This window comes from Cottoperca gobio, chromosome 15 (genome assembly GCF_900634415.1).
Source record: "Cottoperca gobio chromosome 15, fCotGob3.1, whole genome shotgun sequence".
Taxonomy (NCBI): domain Eukaryota; kingdom Metazoa; phylum Chordata; class Actinopteri; order Perciformes; family Bovichtidae; genus Cottoperca; species Cottoperca gobio.
The window spans coordinates 18,771,977-18,797,419 of NC_041369.1; the positions used below are offsets into that span (position 1 = coordinate 18,771,977).

General features: G+C 42.4%; 1 protein-coding gene across 5 annotated transcripts in view; it reads left to right on the plus strand.

The window, feature by feature from the left end:
* akt3a (v-akt murine thymoma viral oncogene homolog 3a) overlaps window positions 1–25,443 on the plus strand; it is a 56,297-nt gene that overhangs the window by 16,711 nt on the left and 14,143 nt on the right. For 4 of the 5 annotated variants that reach the window (XM_029449463.1, XM_029449461.1, XM_029449464.1 and 1 more), the window contains exons 3-10: window positions 11,097–11,222; window positions 15,746–15,857; window positions 19,549–19,705; window positions 20,569–20,700; window positions 20,827–20,892; window positions 21,718–21,786; window positions 23,938–24,060; window positions 24,687–24,815. In XM_029449463.1, coding sequence (XP_029305323.1) covers window positions 11,097–11,222; window positions 15,746–15,857; window positions 19,549–19,705; window positions 20,569–20,700; window positions 20,827–20,892; window positions 21,718–21,786; window positions 23,938–24,060; window positions 24,687–24,815 — 914 coding nt within the window. The remainder of the gene's footprint in view (window positions 1–11,096; window positions 11,223–15,745; window positions 15,858–19,548; window positions 19,706–20,568; window positions 20,701–20,826; window positions 20,893–21,717; window positions 21,787–23,937; window positions 24,061–24,686; window positions 24,816–25,443) is intronic. The other variant, XM_029449465.1, reaches the window with a different exon arrangement.

A 25,443-nucleotide genomic window follows, 5' to 3' on the forward strand; every position in this document is an offset into this window, starting at 1 on the left:
TGTGTGTGTGTGTGTGTGTGTGTGTGTGTGTGTGTGTGTGTGTGTGTGTGTGTGTGTGTGTGTTGAGAGACTGATGCTGTACAATTGTTGACTCGCCATCTGTCATCAAGAAAAGAGTTCTATCTTTGTTTGTGTGTGTGTGTATACAGAGGAAAGATGAGACGGAAAAGAAAGAAAGAAACAGTCAGTGAGGTGCAGATGTCTCACAGCATAGCGGCTGGAACATGAGGTTCAATGCCAGACTGCTGTATGAGAGGAATTGGAGGGGGAGAACAGAGAAGAAAAGAGGATGAACATCTGCCATATTCAGATATTGCGCCGTGGTTTGAGTGTTTCTACACAATATCTGGAGTTTGAATAGACCTGGGGAACGGCCTGCTCATTAATTATCTTGCAGAGCTAGGCAGGCAGGTTCAGAAAGCACCAATATCACTGGGGGTTTCACATATATATTCTTATTCAGTATATTTCACCAATAATGCAGAAGCTGAGGATTATTATTTTTTTATCTTAAAAAAGTAGCATGTGTAACTACTTGTCACAAAGAAAGTCCAAAGTTTTTGGTGCAGTGCCAAATTCAGTTTTAGTACATCCTTTGTTAATAGTTTTGGAAAATAGCCAGAAAATAGCCTTGCAAAAATCATGACTGAGAATCACCTATGGATATTCATACAATTGAGACTTTATCCTGCTGTTAGGTAGACTTGTAACTAACATCTTTTCAAGCAAGACGTCTTTCACAGTGGCTGTTCCATGTTAACGCTATATAGTCATAAGCATCTAAGTGTTCTTGAGTCATAACAGCTCTAATGGATCTGGTCTATAGCTTACCTCTTTTCATATTAGTCATTATTGATAAATATCACAATGGATTTTATGGATTACTGAAAGAGTTGTACCGCTCTTCATAGAGAATATGAGGGAAAAAAATGTGTTCTGTGCTTTGGTTGTAACTTATGTTTTTAATTGTCTCCGAGCCTCAAGTACCTGATGCTGGCCAGCTGAGGTGGACACGTTGTCAAAAACAGCCTCTAGACAAACAGACGTTACAACATGACAAACACCAGCTCTCAGGGAACTACAGAGAAGTGTTTGTCTGAGATGGACTGACACCTCAGAGTGTGACAGACAGGCAGGCCAATCACTAATTGCAATCACACTGATTTTGTTAGTCCAAACTCTATAGTTTATGAAGTTACACTGCCTATCACAAGCCAACAGCATCTTCTAAACAAAAGTCACATGTCTCTTTTATTGGTTTTGGTAAACTGTCTTTGTGAAACATGAGGGATTTTTAGCAGCAGATGAGGCAAAAAAACAAATATGATTCCAGTCTCTGTAACTTAGGCATTTCAGTTACGCACAATCGAGCATGACTGATTCGGATGAGGCTGTGTTTTGCCCTTGCTTCATTTTGTAATGTTGTGCTTTGTAGGCATGATTAACTGCAGCCTATCACATATCTCTTTATATTCATAATCTGTGATTCGTCCCGATATAACCATGTGCTGTACCGGTTTTCTCCCCTATCAAACCGTATGCTTGGAATCACCTGAAATCAAAAACAAATAAAGGTGTCTCACTGTGGTTACTTGTTGGCATCGCTCTCACCTGGCCACGCTAGGGATGCCTGGGTGAGGACATTTCCCCACCGGTTAATAAACTTGTGACGCCACCAGTATAACCGATTACACCAGACATTTTACCAGAAAAGATATTTGCCGATGATACTCGATATCTGTAAGCGCTTTAATCTTTAATTACAAATGGCATGAAAATGAACCAAATGGGTTTTATTTATTTTTCTATATCTGTCGGTGGGCAAGTAATGTAATCAGTGTATTCTCTGAACACTGTGCAACACTGGTAACACAGACAACGGCGTCATGCGTAGTACACAGAAACAACATTTTAAGAGTAAATTATAGAGTTGCCCAGTGTGAATGCACCCTGATGGACAGATGGGCATACACTTGGGCAGGTAGACAGACAGACAGACAGACAGACAGGTAGCCTGGCAGGACAGAGGAGGGCCAGCAGTTTGTGAGGTGAAGAGCACTTACTGTCGGCCCTTCAGTGCAACACATGAATGAAACCTTTAGAATGAGGCACGGCTGGGCTGGGCTGGGCTGGGCTGGTGTGTGTGTGTGTGTGTTTGCGTGTGTGTGTGTGTGTGTGTGTGAGTGCGTAGGGTATTTGGCAGGGGGATGCACTTAACAGTAGTTGGGGGGGGGGGGGGGGGGGGGTATAGTACTTGATTGTTTACTCTTGCCTGCTGGGCTGAGCTATTGTGCTGTGTGAGCGTGTGCATGTGTATAAGTTTACAGCCAGACAGGGAGACGTACAGCACAATGCTGCTCTAGGAAGGGAAGGGGGGGGGGGGGGCTTTACAAAAGACCAGGGGGGTCTTATGTTGTCCATACACACACATGCACACGTAATGCCAGCTGCCGTCCACAGCCCCAGCCCAGCATTTCTGAATTAATAATACAGAGCCAACCACTCTGGAATAATAGTGATGCACACACACACACATACATGCACAAAGCTTTGCACCTGTTCACCACTGCTCAACTGGTCAGGGTTGGGATGGTTAAGGTCCCCTATGCGCGCACACACACACACACACACACACACACACACACACACACACACACACACACACACACACACACACACACACACACACACACACACACACACACACACACACACACACTCCTTGTTGCCTGTCTGTTGTAGGCAACAGTTAGACAGCTGTGTCTGTCTCCTGACCCGCCCTTTCTTGTTCTGATTGGCAGCTCATTGACTGATTGGTCCAGCTGCCTGACTCTATTCCTCTGATTGGATGGTTTTATGTCCAATGAGGCAAAAGAGAAGAATAAGAATTTAAATATGAATGTCAGATTGAAATGTGGAACCTCAAAGAAACCCACTCCTCTGTGTGATTATAAATGCTCAATATGAATAAGGATTACTGAATGAAAAATAGAGATTGATGGCTGGTCAGGTTTAGAGCTGCAACAATTAGTCAACCAATCGATAAGTCGATTGACAGAAAAATTATTTGAAACTATTTTGATAATTGATTAATCATGAAAAGTAATTTTTACTGCAAAAGTGATTTTTTCAGCCTCTAAAAAATGGAGATTTTCTGCTTTTCTCTGTTAAAAAAACATATTAACTTTGGGTTTTGGACTGACAAGACATTTAAAGACGTCACCCTGGACTTTGAGAAAAACTGGGATGGACATTTTTCACCGTTTTCTGATCAAATAATTTGGCAAATCAATTAATTCACAGATTAATCGATAATGAAAATAATCATTAGTTGAATCCCTAGTCAGGTGATTTGTAGCATCATTATTATGATAGTCATGTGAGTGTGTAACAGCACCAACTGTGACCATAATTATTTACTGTCAAACTTAAATTACACACATGTTTTGCTTAAAAGACTGTAAAAGAAAAGTAGACGTCCTTGGTTGAAAGTGATCTCACTTTAACAGGTCCTATTGATGTGTTGTGGATTTGAATGTAATTTCCCCTAATGGTTATATTTAGAAAAGGATATACAGCGTTTTGAAAATAAACTTAATTTAATGGGAATTTCAAGGACGTAAACTAAGTGAAGAAATCAATGATGCCAACACACAAGGCCGTCCAAAGGAGAGAACAGAAAGAGGCAATATACCAGCAATCAGTGCAATTTGATTAGCCTGCTCATTGGCTGTGTGTGCCTTTCCTAATCACATTGGATCCACTGCATTCTGAACACAAGCAGCATGGCATTCCTAATGTTATTGGGTTTTGAATGCAAAGGCTTTTTGTACCGGTTAGCTTGTTTTTATTTAATTTATTTATTTACCTTCTTGACATACAAGAACGCATCTGAACAAATCAGTCTTTGTGTTTTCAATGGCATGTTACGCTTTTCTATTTATGTGTGTGTGGGTGGATGGATGCGTGTGGATAAAGGGGAAATAGAGCATTTTACTGTGCAGCGTTTAATATTCTTCATATGGTTTACTATGATCTGAGTTTGCTCCATCTGGTTGTTAATAATAATAATAATAATAATAATAATAATAATACTATTAATAATGTTATACATGCCTCCTACTGTATGGCTACGGTATGTGCTTAACTCTTTGAACTGTAGCTCATGATTCATAACAGATTGAAATCTGAAAGCCAGTCTCATCCTCTTTAACTTTATTAGCACAAAGGACAGGACTCTGACTTCCCAATTTGTTATGTTTCATTTAATACATTTTAGCTTCATTTTCTTGTGGTTGAAGCTGTCACAACTCTGCTCTTTGACTGCGACAAACAAACTACGATTCAAGACCTACTGTACAGGAAGTCATGCTGGGCCCAGGTGTGTCTCCTGCCACTAATGATCCTGCTTCACAGGACGGGTCTCTGTAAACAGAAGAGCACAGAGCAGGACACCAGCAAGCAGGGCTGGCAAAGTGGTATAATCTTAAATTATGCAGGCATAGCTCATCTCTGTCTAACTTTGTATCTAGGCATATAGTTGATGTGTTTAGGGGTACCTATCACCAGCTGATCCAAGATTGGTATTTATGTATGTATGCATATATATGTATTTCTCTTTGTATGTTATGTCTACCTTTAGTACTTTCTTGTGTGTGTTTATCCTTTGCAAATAGCTATGTATCGGCATTACTGTAATGACATATGATGCAGTAAAAGTGTTCTTCGTGTTATCGGCCATCTCTCCCTTTTACGTGGTATTGTCACAGAAACCTCCAACTTGCTGGACTTCGACTTTGAATTTCACATGTTTAAAATAATGTGAAGTTAATTATATTTTAAAGTGACAGAAAAACAAAAATGAAGACGAAACAATTATCTTTGTTGGAGTAATATACAGCATTTGAAGAGACAGATAAAGTAGTTACAGTAATGAATTAAGACAGTAAGCTTGGAGTCGCTGTAGCTAAGTGACCTTCACTCACCCACTGTGGGTGTCTACATATATGAGTGTGTGTGGGTGGGGGGTTGAGAAGGGGGGGGGGGGGGGAAGCTGGGTAGCCACAGCCTCCTGTCTGGCACAGGTGGTGTTGAGCAGCAGCCCTCCAGCTAAGATGCTAATATGCTAACATCGCACTAATCCTAGGGTGCTTTAAGAAGCAACGGACCCTGCACCCCCCCCCCCCCCCCTTCTCCCTCTCTCAGCAAACACATGAACAAACACTCATGTATAGACACACATATACAGATGTAAGCTGACTGAATGCCGAAGTGCAGAAATACACACACTTACACCAACTGACACTCATGAATGCCCGTCTTATATATATATATATATATATATATATATATATATATATATATATATATATATATATATATATATATATATATATATATATATATATATATATTACTGTATACACACACGCATACACACAAGTGCTGTGAGGGGGATTAGGATATGAGGCGTTTTGGCAGCGGTGTGTCTGTCAGTCACTCTCCAGCTCTGTGTCAGCATCACAGCGGTGGCCACCATGCTCCAGGGAGCCACCACCATCTACTGGACTGTAGTGGTACTGCAGGAGAGGAGAGGAGGAAAAAAGGAGCATAAGAATATACAGGAGGAAAAGGAACATTTAGTAGTATTTTTTAATAGTTAAGTCATTTTTTCTGACACTCAAGGTTATGCATTCACAGTACTGTGAACGTGCAATATGACGCCAGTGTGTGGATGAGTGTTTGCGTGTGCCTCCTTCTGTACCAGCTGGGGGAGCAGAAGGGCACCAGGGCACCCTTCATGGTTGTGTGTGTGTATGTGCATCCAGCACAGCCTACCAGGAGGCGCTGGCTGTGTGCAGCTGGCTGTGTGAAATCTCCCAGTGGCCCCCAAGGGATGGCCACACTCCCATGGGTTTCCACTCAATCTGGCCGCCCTGTGGCTGCCCTGCCCCGTCCCGACTCTCTGTCACTGCCATAGCTTTAACCGCATACACTTAGTCTCTCTCTCTCTCTCTCTCTCTCTCTCTCTCTCTCTCTCTCTCTCTCTCTCTCTCTCTCTCTCTCTTTCTTCTTCTTCTTTCCCTTCATTCTAGCATCTTCTTCATCTCTTGGCTGCTGTAGTCTCATTCCACAGACTGAGCCACATGCTTGTACAATTACTCTAGCACTAAACCTTTAAACCCAGCCGCAGCCCCAGCTTCAAACTGAATTTGATTCTTCAAATCTTCTCCCCCTCGTTCTAATTTGTATGATCATTACAGAAGTGGCCTTCTGAATGTTTATAGGTAGCAAACAGCACCACTTTTTAAGACATCAGTGATGGTGGTGGCTGTATTTAAAGCACTGATGCACACACTCAAACACACTAACACCAGTCCAGCCCCGATGTGGTAATGAGCCTAATGCACTGTAAGTGGATTGGCTTTAAAGAGCCTGGATTCGCCTTAAGATGTCTGAGCAGACTGGAGTTAGAACTGCTGGGGTCGAGGTCACGCACACAGCCGTATCCTCTGAAAGACACGCACGCACAGTAAACACACTACAGATTATGCAAAAAGTATTTTTCATTAGTCTTTATTAAATTGTTTTTCTCTCTTTGGACCAGTAAGAGTGAACTCTTGTTAGTTTCTAGCGCTTATAGACAGACTCTCAGACAGATGTATTAGTCAGGTGTCTTACTACACAGTTCCCCACTTTCATAACCCCCAGTGTCCTCTCTGCTCCACTGCTTTCCCTCAACTACTTTACACGTTAGTTACTTGCCTGATGTTTAGCTAATCTGTCTTCTTCCTCTTCGTCCACACAGTCTAAGCCGCTAATGCTCACATACACATAAAACTCCTCCCCACGCTGTTGTGTCAATTTTGTCTATACAGTAAGGAGATCAGCTCAATCATTTCAGCTCAAACTCATCCATTAGTTTGACTGCATACTGCTGCTGTTGGATGGTGAAATCTCCATACTGCTACGCTGCGCAGTACTGATTCAGTTTTCATTAAACGTGATGCTTGCAGCCTACACACTTTAATTGAATTGTACAGTACATTTGACAAAGTACATTTTTTTTTATCATTGAATAATCTGTCTGCTCTATGAAATGTCAGAGAAGAGTGAATAATGCCGATTACAAGTTCATGCATTCTTGCTTTCTAAATGACCTAAATGACTAATCAGTTAATAGAATTGCGTCAGCACTAAAACACAATGTAGTTTTGTCAGTTATTGGCATACTTACAACCTGCCCATCAGGTTGGTAAAAAGTAAATCTCTAGATGAGCTAAGTAGTCTGTTATCTCTTCTGTTATCTCTTACTTTTGGTCAGTCAGCTTATTAGTGTGCTGATCAACCAGCCGGCTACTCAGTCACTTGGTTAGTAAACTTGTTATGTATTCTGTCCCATTACACTCTGAACACTGTGTGTGTGTGTGTGTGTGTGTGTGTTGTGTTATGTGGCCAGACGACACATTCCTCTCCCTGCTGGTGAGCTGCTGTGTATGTGCTGGAACGTGGCAGAACCTCCCCTCCACCCTCTCCATCCGCCTCCCCCCTACCTCTATACGCCACCACTCCGGCTCCCAGAGCGCCAGTCACACAGCCCCGTTTCTGCGCCATCTGCATATCAGCTCCAGCCTCGGCCAAAGCATTAAATTAAATCCCTGTTTGGGTTGATTAACAAATGGCTGGTGAGCTCACATAGTTATGGAGTTATTTATTTAATTTCCATCTAGGTTTTTCCGGCTTTTCGTCTGTCTCGTTCCCTGCTGATGCGTGGCATCCGGCAAAGCAGGAGAGCAGAGGTGTACTGGTGTCCTAAAGGAGTGAGTGCGAGACGGAGACGCTGGAAAGTTTGTGCAACGTTGTGTGTCTCATTTCTGTTTTGCTGGCTGAAGTTCAGCCATACCATTTATACCTGTCTCCTATTTGTCTTCTCTGCATTTCTCTTTCATTCTCTCCCCTTTCTCTCTCCGCCCTGAAATGAATAGTTAATCAGTCCGCTAATTGAGTGACAGTTAGTCAGTGCGTTGTTGTAATTGTCCAATCAGAAAGCTTGGAACGGGCAGAGTCACAGCTGATTCATCTCTGCATCTTACTGCTAAATCCACAAGCTGCAAATGGAGGATATGCCAACAAGATTTATTTCTTCTAGAAATTCCAGAATTACTTTTAGAAAGTTTAGTTTTTAATCCTTAGTTTAAACCAAAAAAACATCGTAACACTGGAGGTGTTTATTTGGAGAAGAGAACCCTTTTGAACTGCTGCACGAGACAAAATACACTTCAAAATGGTTTAGCTTATCCTCCTAAATATCTTCTGTTCCTTTAGATCTTTCAGATCACCTATGTCGTCCTTTATCACCGATATTATGACGTTCTTACAAGAAACAACAGAGTCCTGTTGTCTTAAGCACTTTATAGTGTACTATTTACTAATTGGTCTTAAGGGAAAAGTAAAGTTGTGCAGAAAACTAAATGAAACTGAAGTGAGGAGTCCGAGAGAGATGGTGTGGGAAGGAGACCGGCTGTTCTGTTTTCTCCAGCAGTCCAAACTAGAGACATGTGGCTCCCCAGACAAGCTGTCCAGAGTGGGAGAGCTCGCTGGACTCATTACAGGCAGGGCCAAGACGGGATAGCTTGACAGAACACCATTGGATCATTCGGAGGATTGGAACAGTCGAAACAGAATTGTGTGTGTGTGTGTGTGTGTGTGTGTGTGTGTGTGTGTGTGTGTGTGTGTGTGTGTGTGTGTACGTGCCTGTGTTTGTTTGGAACGGCATGTGTGGACAACTGTCCATCTCCTCTCTCCGTCTGTGCCACCCCTGGCTGCCCCCTCCCCCGCCCCCCAGTGGACGTGTACACACTCACACAAACACTTACGCACACACATACACACTGTCTGGGCCCGGCCAGAAGGATTGCTTAAATGTTTTCAGTTGTACTGGACAGCTGAGCGATGAAGTGGCCAGCCACAGGCTTGCATTGGTTGGACACTTCATCAGGAAACTGACTCAGAGAAATGACTGGACTTGGACCAGCAAGCCAGTCATCACTGCCAGTTTATAATAGTTTTATTAGTTTAACTTTATCTTTATCCTCCTCCAGTTTGTCAGTCAATACATATATTTATCCTATATCCACCTTGAAGTTAACCAGAGTTTTTCTTTTTCCAGGTGATCAGTTTTTTAGTTGTATGTTTAATTAGATATGAACACGATAACAGAAACACCTGTACAATACGTTAATATTCAATCCATCCCTTTTTTTTGCTTTGGTTTCTTTATTATTTCCTTCCTTATGCCTCCCATTCAGGCCCTCTCACAACCCTCTGCTTAACAGCGGCAAGTAATCCAGAGAAGATGCTTTGTTTCTGAAAGAATAGGAGAAGGAAATGGGAGAGGAGCAGAGAGCGGGGGGATTTGCGAAAAAGAGAAAAATAGAGACTGTGAGAGAAGAGGAGAGCGAGAGGTGTGATTGGTAATCCTGGTGACGCATTGGCACCCAACAGCATTTTCTTATCCGTCTATGTGTCTCTATCTGTCCCTGTGTAGTGGTTCAAATACCCTCCGCTACCCCCCCCCACACAAATACACACACACACTCCTCCACCACTACCAGCACCCGAAGGTACCGGCAGGCCCACAGTCGCATGGTCCCTTTGACGGAGCAGGTGTTTTTCTGCGACGTGTTAACGAGCACGGCCTGCTGTCATTTCCGCTTTAAATGGATGTCACAAATAGAACACACACACTTACACACACTGCCTATTCTCCTCTCCCAGCGAATTAGGTTAAAAAAGGTGATCAGAGCTTGTGTGTGGGTGTGCGTGTGCGCACACATATGCATCTTTGTCTATTAGTATGTCTTCACAAGGTGTGTAAATGCGTGTGCATGTCAAGGAACGGCTGGCTGGTTAATTAAAAGGGCTTGAGAGGTAGGGAGCATTTGTGTCCTTCTGTGGTTTTTATTTCTGTTGTTTGAAATGAGAAAGGGAAATGTTTACACAGCTCCCTGCTTTGCATAGTGTTGAGATTGTCAGTTTCTTTCATCAGAGCTGTGTGTCTTGATATTACTTCAGCCACATACTCTGCGTGTACATGCACAGTTTCATCCCTGTATATGTACTCATCGTACTCGCCACACTACAGTATGTGTGAGTCGGCACACGTGTGTACTTTAATCCATGTGTGCATCCATGCTGTTTCCAGTGAGTGTTATCCGCCTCTGTGGTGTGGAAATGTTTGACACTCATGTAATCCTGCAGCGGGTCATCTGATAAAGCTGTGGTGCCACCTTAGTGCCAGTCTGTGCCAGCCAGTTGGGTAATACTCTGCCACCAGCTGCTCAACAGATGTTGTTATTTGTTGCTGCGCTCTAAGAAGGGTCATTCTCAATGTGTAATCTTATCTCGTCTCATGTCATCTTATCTCATCCTTCTTCTCTTCTTCTCCCTTTGTTGGCGACCAGTGGTTTGTGTGTGTGTGCGTGTGTGCGTGTGTGCGTGTGTGCGTGTGTGTGTGTGTGTGTGTGTGTGTGTGTGTGTGTGTGTGTTGACATTTTTAGTTCATACATGTGTAAGTGTGCATTTGTGTGTTGGTGATGTGTATACGTGTGAGTGTGTGTGTTTGGTAGAGGGGTCATCACCTCGACACCTGCCCATGTATCAGCCAGATGATGTTTCTGGCATGGATAGTTTGCTTGTTGTGCTGGTAAACATGTTTTTGTCATTTTTTACATGATAATCCGATCTGAATCAGGCAAGCACTGTGAGAGTCATAGAGATACTGTGTGTGTGTGTGTGTGGGTGTGTGGGTGCTTGCGTGCTTGCGTGCGTGCGTGCGCTATCCTTTGGACAGATGATGGTTGAACGGACAGTCTCTCATCCGTCAAGGGAATACAATCTGTATTTAAAATGATCATCATTAATGCTATTAATACTTTCCATATAACATCATGATTTTCATAATCATCATTACCCCTGAGTGCTCTATTGCCTTCAGCGTCGTCATCACTGTTGCCCTCATGATCTGAATTTGTGTCTGATTTAACATATTTGAGTTAAATGTTCCTCCCTGTCTTTGTTTCCATCTTTTTCTTCAGGTGAATACATAAAGAACTGGCGGCCGCGTTACTTTCTGTTGAAGACTGACGGCTCCTTCATCGGCTACAAAGAGAAACCTCAGGATGCAGACCTGCCCTACCCCCTAAATAACTTCTCTGTAGCAAGTACGTTACCTACCACACACATATCAAAATAGCCTCTAGAACCCTACTGTACTGTATCTTTACATCATATAGACACAGAACAGCAACATTGAGTGGGAAAAACTCTACCCATCCCATGCTTACAGACTCCCATCTGAAGGGTGCAGCTTTTAGATTCCTGCTGCACTCATTTGGAACATCTTTTTGTTTCAGTTACTTCATATCACATCTTACTGCCTTTGCTGTGAAAATACAGTAAACTGTACACAGAGAGTAGCACTGGGCTCCATTCACCTACAGCTTGTGCTTAAAACCCACTGTGCAGTTTTAAAGAAGAGTTTGACAGTCACATGTTTTTTTATTTGGGACTTGTTCTTAGGAACAGAAGCTACGGACACTTGACTGCCAACATGTTTGGAACAAAATAATTTGTTATTGCATTTTCTTGAATTTACAGTATAATATAGTATTTAAATGACTATTATATTTTATAATTGCATAATTATTTTCATTATTTTATAAAGCATTGTGGCCTTTTTAAATAAATAAACACTACAATAACACTTCAACACTAAACGAGTAATAGCATCTTTTGCGTCTATTTTGTGTTATTTTATATCCACTACTGACGCTACTAAATATGGCGTTCACTTCCTGTTGACGTACCTCCATTTCAGAACTATTTGAAGTTTTTTAACATTCAATTCAATTTCTGTATGTGCACACAACCCTTATAGTGATTGGCTGGCACACCACTATGGCACACTTTCAATGTACTAATACAATGTGATTAATCATCATAAGAACAAAGGTACAAACAATTCATAAATACAACGTTTCTTTTTCTTTTTCAAGAACAAATTTAAGAACTAACTTAAAATATTGGTGAATTAAGTCCATTGTATCCAAAGTCCTGCATCTTTTCTATGTAGACTGCATACTTCTCTCCAGACTCATAATTAACATTGATGATTACACGGTGACACCTGCTGTTATTACCCCTGCAGGGAACAGTTCAGTTCAGAGCAGAACATCTATAGGTGTTAGGGAGTGAGTGCTTTGCTCTAGGTTGCTTCAGTAGGGACGTAGGGCCGTAGGGCCGACATCCTCTAATTAATTGTTATATTTCTTAAAAGCCAACACAAATGACCTCTGTCATGTACATTGCCAGAAGATGTTGCTGAAATAGTCTTACGGTTTCATCACACAGAGCCATGATTAAATGGTACAACAGTTGTTGCATCAGTTTCACTTATAGCTTGACAAAACATCTTGCCAGTCTTCACAGTGTTGGTATGCTTTACTGTATTCACTGAGGGCTCTAATTAACCATTTATCAGTATATCATCTGTCTGCACCTGGTTAACAAGCGCCACAGCGTCTTTGACATGTGTAATTAACCAGCTAATGAGTTAACAAGATTAATTTTAATGTCTCTCAGTCTCATTACCACCACCATCAACTCTCATTGTTCATACAATAAATGCAGATTGGCAGTGAAACTTTGTGTCTGCTTTACAGACGTTCAGTTTTGGATTACAAACGGTGCTCACTCTTAACAGCTGTGTCCCATTATCTGACAGAATACAAAACTGACTTATTGTACTCACAAGAGGGTTTTCACATTTACATTTTAGCACACAAAACATTGTTAAGGCTGGTCAAACCTTGCTATTAGCAATTGGCTCTTTAGAACTGATTCCTAAATCAATGTGTCTGTGTTTGAAGGAGATCAGGTTTTGTTTTGCATTCCCTTCAGACTTTGCTGCTGTCAGTCTGTACTGTAGCCATCACACTTGTGATTATTGCAATGAATAAATATGCACGGCACAGTAAGCACAGTGATTCAGACCAGATAATAAAGATGGCTCTAGAAGTACCAGACTTAGTTGGACACCATATACAGTAATACTGTCTCTTCTGGCATTGGCTAAACATTACAATCAGATGATGATAAAAGATGACTGATAAATATTATTAATGAACGACTTGGCATAATGTTCTTTTCACTTAGCGTTATAATACTTTCTTTTGGAGTTAGACCAGAGGAATTATTCAAATCACATTGAAATGAGGCTGAAGGATGATCTTTTTCTTGAGTTGCTCACATTTAGAAAAGTAAACAAGATTATTTACTTATTTATTTTTAAGAGAAATGTAGACAAAAATAAACCCAGATTATTGGCGGATCTTCATCCACTATTGTGCTGGATGATACACGTAAAGCATACAGTATATCATACAGCGTATGTCTCTTGATCAGTGCATGTTGTGTAGTTGTTTACTTTGCGATATATGCATTAACATAATCTGATAGGTGCCAAGATGGTGTTTAACCTCTTAGCACAAGGTCTGATGTCACCTTATTAACATTATACTGCACAGGACTTTGGATGTACCGTGTGAATATATCTGCAAAACAGTGCAGTTGGATTGGCGATGGACGAAGCAGAGGCAGAGGAGAGTGCAGGAGAATAGGTGCGAGATTAGGGCGACAACAGAAAAGAAAATGATGACGAATGGGAGAATAAAGGCTGATGCCTCAGAGAAAACGATAAAAAATGGTACATCAAAGGATGGAGGAGGAGAAAAAAGTCCGGAAGGGAGGACAAGTATTGGGAATGAGCGATGGAAGTCAATCGGAGGGGGCAAGGGAAGAGAAAATGGGAGACGTGGGGAGGAGAAAGGAAGAAGAGAGAGGACAGAGATGGAAGGATGATTAGGCTGGAGAGCAATGGATAGGAGATGGAGAAAGGGATGGAGGAATTGGAGGGAGAGGTTTTTGTGGATGAAATGTAGAGGAGAGGATGGGAGGATGAGGGAGGAGAGGAGGATCATCAGCAGCTGAACAGACAGGGAGGAGGAGACGAAGACAGGATTGGAGAACGAGGAAAAAGGGGGAGAGGAAAAGAGTTTGCGAGGAGGACAAGCCAGGCCATACATCCGGCCCCGGCTGCTTGGCACAGCACTGGCACTGCCACATCTGTTGCCCAAAGCTGGGAGGCCAGGTGGCGTGTGTGTGTATACATGTGTGTGTGTGTTTGTTTATTTGTGTGTGTGTGTGTGTGTGTGCGTGTGTGTGTGTGTTTATGTGTGTGAACAACAGAAGTGGTCAGATGGAACAGAGATGGTACAGGCCTGTTCCCTGCAGAGGGACTCGTACATACAAGCCTGTCACTCACACATACACACACTGATGCGTGCACACACATGCACATGCACCCTCAAACTGCTACACAAATTTCACAATTGCCTGCTGTGGCAAACAACCCAATTTCAGCTAACATTCAAACTTCAATATCACTTTTGTGTGTGTGTGTGCGTGTGTGCGTGCGCGTGTGTTTGTGTGTTTTTGGCATGACCTTGTTTTCTGGCAGCACAGCAGGCCATGTTCACGAGTCAGGTAGTAACTTCTTTGTGTGTGTCGGTGTGTGTGCGAATTTACATTGAAACTCCGTGCCGTGTGTACGACCTGAATGGTGTTGTCATTAACCTTCCTGTCTATATTTAGGCTGAACCATGACGTGCTGTGCTGTGCCACACTTAAACAGAAGTAATTGGAAGAAGGGATAGCAAAAGACAGAGAGGTGGAGGGAAGAGGAGAGAAGAGGAGTGGAGGAGAGAATGACAGGAGACAGGAGGAGAGCAGAGGGGAGAGGGAAATGGCGGGTGATATATGTTGAACAAAGGAGAAATGGGGGAGATGAGAGGACAGAATATGGATCATTATGCTCTTTTACATCAGCTCTTGTCCCCAATAACCAGAGAGACTGCTGAGGGACAATGAACATCCATTCTTTCCCACAGCGAGCTCACAGCCCCATCTGGCTATGTGTGCGTACGTTTCTGCGTTTGTGTACTGTATTATGCATTTGTGTAATAATGGCCTACTGTATTGCCTATTCTCTCAGAAATGTGTCTCTTCGGATACTCGCCAGATGCGTATGTGCTGCTACACATAATATCCCTTGGCACAGGAAACCACATTTATTTGAATGAACTTTTTGCTTATTTTTAAACTAACAAATTGTAAACCAAGCTGCATCTTTTCTTAATTGTACAGTGAATGGCAACATGCATGCAACTACATTTCTTATTTTCATTGCCAATTAATCTATCGAGGATTTTTCTCGATTCATTGATGAGTTGTTTTGTCTATAAAATGCCAGAAAAGGATGAAAATGTCGATCAGTGTTTCCCAAAGCCCAAGATGACCTCCTCAAATGTCCAGAACTCAAAAATATTCAGTTTACTGTCGGAGGACAAAATAAACTATAAATTATAAACTTTTAAGAAGCTGGAATCAAATAATTTATTAACTTTTACTCAAATCAATTATCAACATAGGTGGTTATTATTGAATATTATTGCTGTAAGTATGATATACATGTCTCTAAATGCTACCTCAGCACATCTGAATCTAATTCTAGGTACAAGTGGAAGCTTCTAGATCTTCCCAGATCGGTTTTCCTTCTCCTCCTGTGCTATTCGGTACACATTGTTGTCATTTTATTTACCAGACTACACTTGGTTGCCTGTTTCAGAATGTCAACTGATGAAGACGGAGAGGCCGAAGCCAAACACCTTCATCATACGCTGCCTCCAGTGGACCACCGTCATCGAGAGGACATTCCACGTGGACTCGCCTGATGAGAGGTCGGTTCCCTAAAGACTCAGTCGTTGTTGGTCAGCGATATATCTGGATCTGGCTCCAGTCAAATGTAGATGCTTCCAGTATCATTTACCCAGAGCCAGAAGGTTATTTAATGCATACTGCCTATACTACTATAGATCACCTGACTACTAGAGATACTGATTCTCAATATTTGAGAAAGCATTTTTGAAATCAAACTTTGGCTTGATAAACTTAATTCAGTTTCAGTTCAATTTAAAAACTTTATAAATGCAAGAAAAAAATGCCAAACGATTATGCACAATATCTGTTCGAGCAAAATCAATTAAAAAAAGCCAAACTTTTAAATGACCATGACATTTGACTAACAATAGATTCAAATAAGATATCTATAATGTGGGTACAAGAATCATCAAGGGCAGATGTATGTGTGAGGAGGTTTGTACTGTAGAGAGTTTCTTTTAATTTTTTTTGGTGTGTGTGAGGGGAAAGAGAGGGTGAGAGAGACAGAGTGGAAAGGAGACCTTTCAAGTAGCGTTGGCATAAATTCTCCAGCTGCTCAGTTCCTTTCTGAGGAGCTGAGGTGTTTATCTCCAGAAAATGAACAGCTTTGCCCAGAAGACCACAGATGCTTCTGTGCATCCTTTGAGTTTGTGTGTGTTTTAATGTGTGTACGTGTGTGTGTGTGTGTGTGTGTGTGTGTGTGTTGCAACTGTCTGTCCAACTTTGTCTTTGTTATATGTTGCTTTACAAAGTTTGGCCTCTAGAAAATCAAATAAATATTTCAGAGTTAACATAAAGGTAATACATTTAAATTGATTATTTGCAAAGTCAAGTGTGTGCAGTATGCAAGCGGGACGACTGCAAGCTCCAGATGTGTGCGTGTTTTGTTGTAGAAGTGTGTGTGTGTGTGTGTGCACAAGATGTGTGAAGTTTAAGTGGGTTGGAAAGAATGTGTGAGTGTGTGTGTGTGTGTGTGTGTGCGTGCCACAACTGGGTGTGTGTGTGTGTGTTACTGTATTTGTTGTACTGTACCAGTGCTGGCAGGACTCCAACTACCACAGCCCCAGCCGTGAGCAGAGAGGGTGGCACGTGTTGGCACGGTGCCCGACTGTAGGCAGGCCCATTATCTCTCATTAGCAAAAAAAAAAAAAACTCATTATACAAAAAAAACACTCTAACCAAGAGAGAGAGAGCATTTATCTGCTGCCTGACCTTGAGAGAGTTCCCATTGCTTTTCATGTAGCTACACGCACACATCATGGGTGCCACAAATTGAGTGCTCCATTGTTGTCGATGGAGTGTAACTTGAGTTTGCCCTTGTTTTGGAGTGTGTAGGGTAAGCTCAGAAGTCTTTGCAGTAGAAAGGATATTCAGATCTTTAAAAACACACACTGCTGTGTTTAGGATGTTCTTCCAGATCCCTCAAGGAAACATATGGGCATCTAACTCAAAACAAAACAAAAGACACAGGGGTGATCATTTGGGAGTCAAACCGGTTTCATTATTATGATCTCCTCACGGCTTACACTGGTTAAGTATATTTTGAAGTGCACACTCGTAAATCCCAACTTGCTTCTCCGAAGTGCTGAGGATTTCTGAATATTTGAATATCGTCTTTGGTTCACCTCAGTTCAGGCTCTTAAGTGTTTTATGCTAACATGTAACCCTTGCATGTACAGTGGCACTGGATTAACGCTGTTTGAGTTCAGATCAGTGGCGGAACATTTCAAAAGACACACAGTTCAGTGTTGTGGAAACAACGTTTTCAGTTTAAAATCAGAACTATTACAGCTAGACGACATGATTCTATTTCTGTGTGTGCATTTAACGAGAGTTACAACTTCAAGAGACTGATAAAACCGTAGAAAATAACTACGTTTTGTTCTCATTTACTCCGGTTCTCCTCTCCTCTACCAGAAGCTTGGCCCTGTTTCTATAAACCATTATATTCATCATCGTTAAATGCAGTTAACGTGTCTACACATCCTGATGCATGGCTGGCCTTCTGCTACATATGATGGTCTCACACACACACACACACACACACACACACACACACACACACACACACACACACACACACACACACACACATACACACAAAATTGAACTTACACACTGTCTCTCAACAGATGTTGAACAGCACCGCTAATAGAAAGTCAATGGGGAGGAACAATGTTAGCAAACAACAATGTATTGTTCAGTGCATTCAGTGTCTAATGCATGGGTGTGTATTTTCATTCAGACACACACACACACACACACACACACACACACACACACACACACACACACACACACACACACACACACACACAGACTGGTAGGCATTAGTTCTGCTCCATGATCATTGCTCATTTGGTTTATTCTCTAGTTGACCATGTTTCCTCTCTGTTAAACAAATAGGTGTTAAATGTTAATTGATAACACCTTTGCGCCTGTGATCAATGTTATATTTTACACCTGTGTAATGAATTGTTAAGTATTACATTATGCTTTTAGATCAGTTAATCATTTTAAGTCTGAACTCCCTCCTGGCTGGACTGCCTGCATGTGCCATTCGACCTCTACAGCTCATCCAGAATGCAGCAGCCCGACTGGCCTTCAATCTACCCAAGTTCTCCCACAATGCACTGCTTCTCCGCTCCCTTCACTGGCTACCAGTGGCGGATCGAATCTGCTTCAAGACTCTGGTGCTGGTCCACCGTGCTGTGAATGGATCAGCCCCTTCCTACATCCAGGCCATGGTCGAACCATACACCCCAGCGCGTTCACTTCGCTCTGCGTTGACCAATCGGCTCGCCACTCCTTCACTACGAGTGGGATCCAGATTTCCCTCGAACAAAACCCACCTGTTTGCTATCCTGGCTCCAAAATGATAGAACGACCTCCCCAGTGATGTGAGGACAGCAGACAGTCTTCACACCTACTGCAGACTGAACACTCACCAGTTTCGCCTGCACCTCGACCAATGACGAAAACATAACTGTTCTTTGTATCTTGCACTTATATTGGTTTGGCTTATTTAAAGCTAATAGTTGAATTTGTATTATATTGTTTCTGTATGTTGCTCTTATGTTGCACTTCAAACTGGCTATTTGAAGACAGTGTTCACTTAAAGGATTGTACCTATTTGAAGCTATTGTACTTACAAGATTCTTGCTGTTCGGAGTTGTATCCTCATGATTGTTTGCACTTTTTGTACGTCGCTTTGGACAAAACGTCAGCTAAGAGAACTGTAATGTAATGTAATGAATGATACAAATGATACCTTTGCTTCTAACTTTTGAATGTTCAATTCCTGCTGAGTTTATCAGAATAATGTTTTTAGTTAAGAAAAGGTCAACCAACGTGACTCGGGCTGCAAATACTGAAAACTTTATTTTATTGATTAATGTTTTGTTAAATTTCCCCAGAACCCAAAGCAACATATTCAAATTGCTTGTTTTATATTTGGCCACCAGTCCAACCCCTGATGATATTCAGCTTCAGTAACCAGTTTGGTAGGACTAAAAGACTAAAGGATTAATGGATATCAAAATAGTTTCTAGTTTTCTGTCAAATCACTTATTGCTGCAGCTCTAAACTGGAAGAGAAAGTGTGTTTCATGAAATGTAAATGTATAGAATAATTTCTTATCTTCATTCCAGTTAAACGGCAGTGGATGGGATACAGGTGTAAACTCTGTCTTCTTGTGTGTTGTAAACTCAGAGATGAGTGGACAGAGGCCATCCAGATGGTGGCTGACAAGCTGCAGAGACAAGAGGAGGAAAGGATCCAGTGCAGCCCCACCTCCAACATCGACAATATGGTCGAGGAAGAGATGGACATCTCCACCACACACCACAAACGCAAAGTAATACAACAGGTGCCCACATACAAACACAAAACTCACTCTCATGCACTATATTTAAAATACAGAAGTTATTCCTGCTGTTCACTGTTCAACAATGGTCCTCTGAGTCACAGGTCTGTGTCAACTAATGATAAACCCTCGTAAAAACAAGGGTGGTAATTGTTTTTTACAGATTATTATAGAAAGTAAAAGCAGCCATGCAAAAAATTTTTTGTAAATGTAGTTGGTATCAAAGGAGCAAAGGCTACACGTGGGTTTAATTAATACTAGTCTGAAGTACAGCGAGAGGCTCCTGCACTCTTCACTCTTCATTACACACCACACTACAAAGCTATTAAGTGTAATGTCAGAAATGTCAGTGGATGTTCGTGTTGTTAATTGTTAGATCTCATCCAAGAGGGACCTTTAACAACACTACTAGATGTCATGGCCTTCTGGCCAGTATCTGTCAATATACAGTTTGTTGATGTGGGACAAACTGCCGTGCAGACAAACAGAGCAGCGGACTAAACAAAGGCTGCCATGCTTGGGCTCTGTTGTTATAGGGCGGGGAACTAAACGATACAATACATAGTACAGGACAGAACGAAATGTGTATCGAAATGTATTAAGTTTAGTAATCCTGGGCGGAGTTCTTAGCGGTTCGCAGTTAGACACTATTTAACATTTGAGAGGTTTGGCTTTTGTAGAAAACAGGATTATATTCTTTGAAGTAACGAATCAAAAAAAGTATTGGCACTCCAACTCGGGTATTGTATTGGAACATTTCAAAGGATACGCTGCCCTAGTGGGACATCAAAACTCCCTAAGGCCATGTCAACTATTCAACTTGAAGTATTTATTAATTGCTGACATTCTGCTTTTTCCTCATTTAGACAATGAGCGACTTTGACTACCTGAAGCTGCTTGGAAAGGGAACCTTCGGTAAAGTAATTCTCGTCCGAGAAAAGGCCAGCGGAAAATACTACGCCATGAAAATTCTTAAAAAAGAAGTCATCATAGCCAAGGTTAGACTTTTTTCTCTCTGTGTTTTAAATTAAACTAAAGATTGTGGCACTAAAGCCCTTTTTTCTGACTACTTTTAATTTTGAGCATTTCATTGAGTGCTCTTCAACTATTTTCTGTGTCTGCAGGATGAAGTGGCTCACACACTCACAGAGAGCAGAGTACTGAAGAACACCAGACACCCCTTTCTCACTGTAAGTATCTCATATACACAAAAAACAAACGCTTTAGATTCAGAAAGATGTTCATATGCAAATGTGCCGACATCTGTAAGAGTGCATGTTGCAAACGCTGACAGCGTATTGATCCCATGCATACCTCAGTCTCTCGAGGCTAATTATGAGTTACACACCAAATTGTTGTACATTAACGGCCACATCTGTTAGCTTTACACTCTTTGATGTGCATATACACACGTACGAGCCGCTGCTGCACAAACACACACACACACTGTCGTGAGAGCAATTACGGTTTACATCTGAGTTTACCCCTGTCACACCTGCTGCCACAAAGAGACTCCGACCAACTGTTCTTTTGTTTAGCAGCTTTCTCCCACGAAAATAAAACACACACCTATTTGCTTTGAATAAGCAAATACAGGAATAAACTGTTTGAAGGTATGAATGATCACGTTTTGCTGCTCCTGCTGTTTTAGCTCGAATGGGACCAGACTTCTCGCCGCGTACAAAATCGTTCACTCAGTCACTTCACTGGGCTCTGTATAGGGAGTGCACGTAGAATGAATTATTTGGCAACAACATTTGATGCTATTCAAGTGAAACCTCTGTACGGAAATAAAAGAGAAATATATTGTGTCAGTAAATGCATCATGATAATAAGCTTTTGATTAGACACAACTTCTAGTGCACTGCTAGTGCACACGAAGCAGCAGACAAACTAAACATTGGACTGTAAAGTGGAGGGAACTGTTCCCTAAAGGATGTTTGTGACACACATGAATCAATTCAGTTATATAATGTGTGTGTGTGTGTTGTGTGTGTGTTTTTCTCCCGTTTCAGTCATTGAAGTATTCATTCCAGACTAAAGACCGCCTCTGTTTCGTCATGGAGTATGTGAATGGAGGAGAGGTAAGACACGCTTTATGTATGCCACTGTGTGCGGTTTCCCATCTGCTTTTAAACGGCCAGTTTAACCACAACTCCACCACATTAACTGACAGCGTTTAGGCACGCCACTTACTCTACTGTAAGCTCAAAGCTGTGGTACAACTTGTCTGTGGCTACATATTGGCATTATTTAAAAAGTTACAATTCTTAGCTCTTATTTTTTACGAGTAAATATTCATATACAATAATAATAATTATATGACAAGCATTTTGAGTTATAATAATAATAATAGTAACACTTTTCATTGCGGTAGATGCCAGTGTTAGACCAAACCAAAATACACTGTATTTGAAGTGTATATAAGTGTTGATGAATATGATTTCAAAGCCTGGGTTTATAAAAGTCTCTCACAGATAAATACAGTTTTTTACATAATGTTGTGTAAGTGTTATGTGTGAGTCTGCGACAGCAGTGCAGCAGAGGAATGTTAAGACGTGCAAACACTCAAGAAGTGGCAAAAGTTTGACTGTTCGATTGCTTTCTAACACAGTTAATTTGCCAACCAACTGGCCTCTCGCTTGCCTTCTCGTCTCTCTTTTCCACTTCATCCCTCTCCTGCTTGTGTCTATTTATGAACACACCTATGGGGCAGATATAGCCAGAATGACAGTCGGAGACGAAATGAGTTTGGATTCCCCCACTTTTCCATTTCTCAGATTTTTAATCGGGCCGTTTTTGCAATCTTGGTTCATTCCCTCAGTGCAACTGTCACCTGCTCCCCTCCCAGTTAGTTAGGCAGTTCAGCCAGCGCCAGGCCTGAGCAAACGCATACACACACACACACACACACACACACACACACACACACACACACACACACACACACACACACACAAATAACCAGCAAACACACACATACTTAGACAAACACATAGGAAATGTTTACCTCAACGGACAAATTGTGACCACACATGCCTCACACACACACACACACACACACACACACACACACACACACACACACACACACACAACCCATTACAAACCTGCCACAGTCACAGCTGCCAGTACACTGATGAAGGCCCACCTGTCGTGTCACCCCCTCTCATCGCACACACACACACACACGCACACACACACACACACACACACACACACACACACACACACACACACACTCACACATTACACACGGACACCATTTGAGCAAGGTGGTCTGTGAGCATCACTCCAGCGGCCATATGCAAACCTCCCTGAACAATTAATGGGGAGATATGCGCCCCTTGGCCTCATGGGTAATTTGTACGACTTGACTGGTGTGCCGCAGCAGGCTGGTGTCATTTTGGTGCCACATGTGTGACAGTGACAACTTGACAACTGACAGCTAGGGAGAGAGTAAGAGAAAGGGATGAAGGGATTGTGAGGTGAGCGTTAAAAAGGCAAGATGGAGGAGAAGCGGGAGGTCACGCCACCTGGGGAAAGAAACGAGTTGTGTACTCTTTAAAGTATGAAAATGAACTTCTTGCCAAAAACAGAAAGAGATGGATATGAGAATGGAATAAATGAAGACAGAGGCTCAGGGGGCAAGGCCAGTTAGGCCACTAATGAGTGCTGCACTGGAGGCAGTTGAAATGGGAGGGTGGGGGGCTGTTGGCGGCTGCGGCAGCGGCGGTCGGCCTGTCTTTAACTAGACTGGTGTATTGATTAAACCCTTGATTTGGCCCCTGTCGCTGATCTCCACGCCAGCACTATGCCAACCTAGCCCAGAGGGTAACGTGGAAGAGGTATGTGAGTGTGTGCGTGTAGTGAGGGAAGCTGCTAGATGAGGCGCCAGCTGCCGAGCGCCTCCACCCGCCCTCCTCCGAGACGCTCCCCCCTCCCACCCAGTCCCTCTCCATGTGCACCCCTCACACACAACCCCCCCCCCCCCTCTGCTCACCCTCCCCTCCGCTATCTATCATCTCAATATGGTGCGGGCAGCCAGTTTGTGTTGTGCTAATTTCCTCCAATAAATCAGTAATTATTGCTGTGCCGTCCCTGCTGTCTCTCCCCTCTCTCTCTCCCCCACCCTCTCTGTCTATCTCTCTCTCTCTCTCTCTCTCTCTCTCTCTCTCTCTCTCTCTCTCTCTCTCTCTCTCTCTCTCTCTTCCCCTCGTCTCCTTCTCCTGCAGCTGTTTTTCCATTTGTCCAGAGAGCGGGTGTTCTCAGAGGAGCGCACACGCTTCTACGGTGCCGAGATCGTCTCGGCTCTCGATTACCTGCATTCAGCCAAGATTGTGTACCGGGACCTCAAGGTAAACAGAGAGGGGAGGGGAGGGGAGGCTGGTTGGGGGGCATGGATGAGAGTGATCAGATATTTGAGGGAAAACTCTTTTTTAGCCCCCCACCTTGTGTTCCACAGTTTCATCCAGGAGGAGAGGAGTGGCTCAGGATGTGTGGCAATTAAAGAGAGGGACAGGGACAAGCTCACACAGACATAAAGCAGAAAAGAAGTGTAGGAGGTGGAGGCAGGCAGGGAGAGAGGGAGGGAGGAGGGGAGGGGAGGGGAGGGGGTGCTGATGCCACAGAGGTAGAGAGGTAGATGGCTCCGTCTGAGCGTCTGCCTGGCAGCCTTGGCCCCAGCCCTGCTCACAGCAGCCAAGAAAACAGAAAGGATAAAAAGCAGACAGAGAGAGAGAAAAACACTTCTGCCATTAAAATTAAAGGGTTGAGTAGCTCCACTACACGCCTGAAGATTATTTCTCTGCTTGTTTGTGTGTCGGAGTGTGTGTACGGCCACTTTGTGGGGTATAACAATATGGTTTTCCTTACCTGTGAAAGCTTGGCTTCAGTCATGAATGATGAGAATGAGAATACACTCCACTGGGAGATTCTGATGGTTGCATTGTCGGAACTGATATGTATTTTGTTTCCCTTCCAGTTGGAAAATCTGATGCTGGATAAAGACGGCCATGTCAAAATCACTGATTTCGGCCTCTGCAAGGAGGGCATCACAGACGCTGCTACCATGAAGACTTTCTGTGGCACGCCCGAGTACCTTGCACCTGAGGTGACTTTTTGTTCTTCTTCTCATTATTTTCCTAAACTTTTCCTTTTGTCTTCTAAGACGTTTCTTAAAGTATTATCACCTTTCCACTTGATTGCTTTGATCTTCAACTTCATTTTACCCGTCTGTACACTATGTAGCCCTATAATGCAGTAAGACTGCAACCCTAGAATAAACTTTAATTCCTGGGTCTCTACCTAAAAGTAAGGTATGAAGATCAAATATAATGTCACAGCTACCACTGACAATTCTAGAAGAAGTAATAACAATAAGAATTATTCCTTTTTATGTAGGAATATGAGCATAAAATCAAAAGGCACATTTCTCAGAATCCATATACATTACTGTCACTGCAGTAGACATATTGCACATTATGACAGCTCCATGCATTGTGTTCGGGTACAACTACATACTGTCAGGTAAAGTTATGTAGCGTTAGTCCATCATGACACAATGTAGACTCTATCATATGTGTACAATATAATGTGATAATTACATTTATCAACTGATAAATGACATACATCTCAGGCTCTGTATGTCAGATTGACTGAGACTTTGCAGCACATCTCTGGCATCCGCACACACACCGTACCCTCAAATCTTGAAGCGATGATCCAGGTACTTACCCATC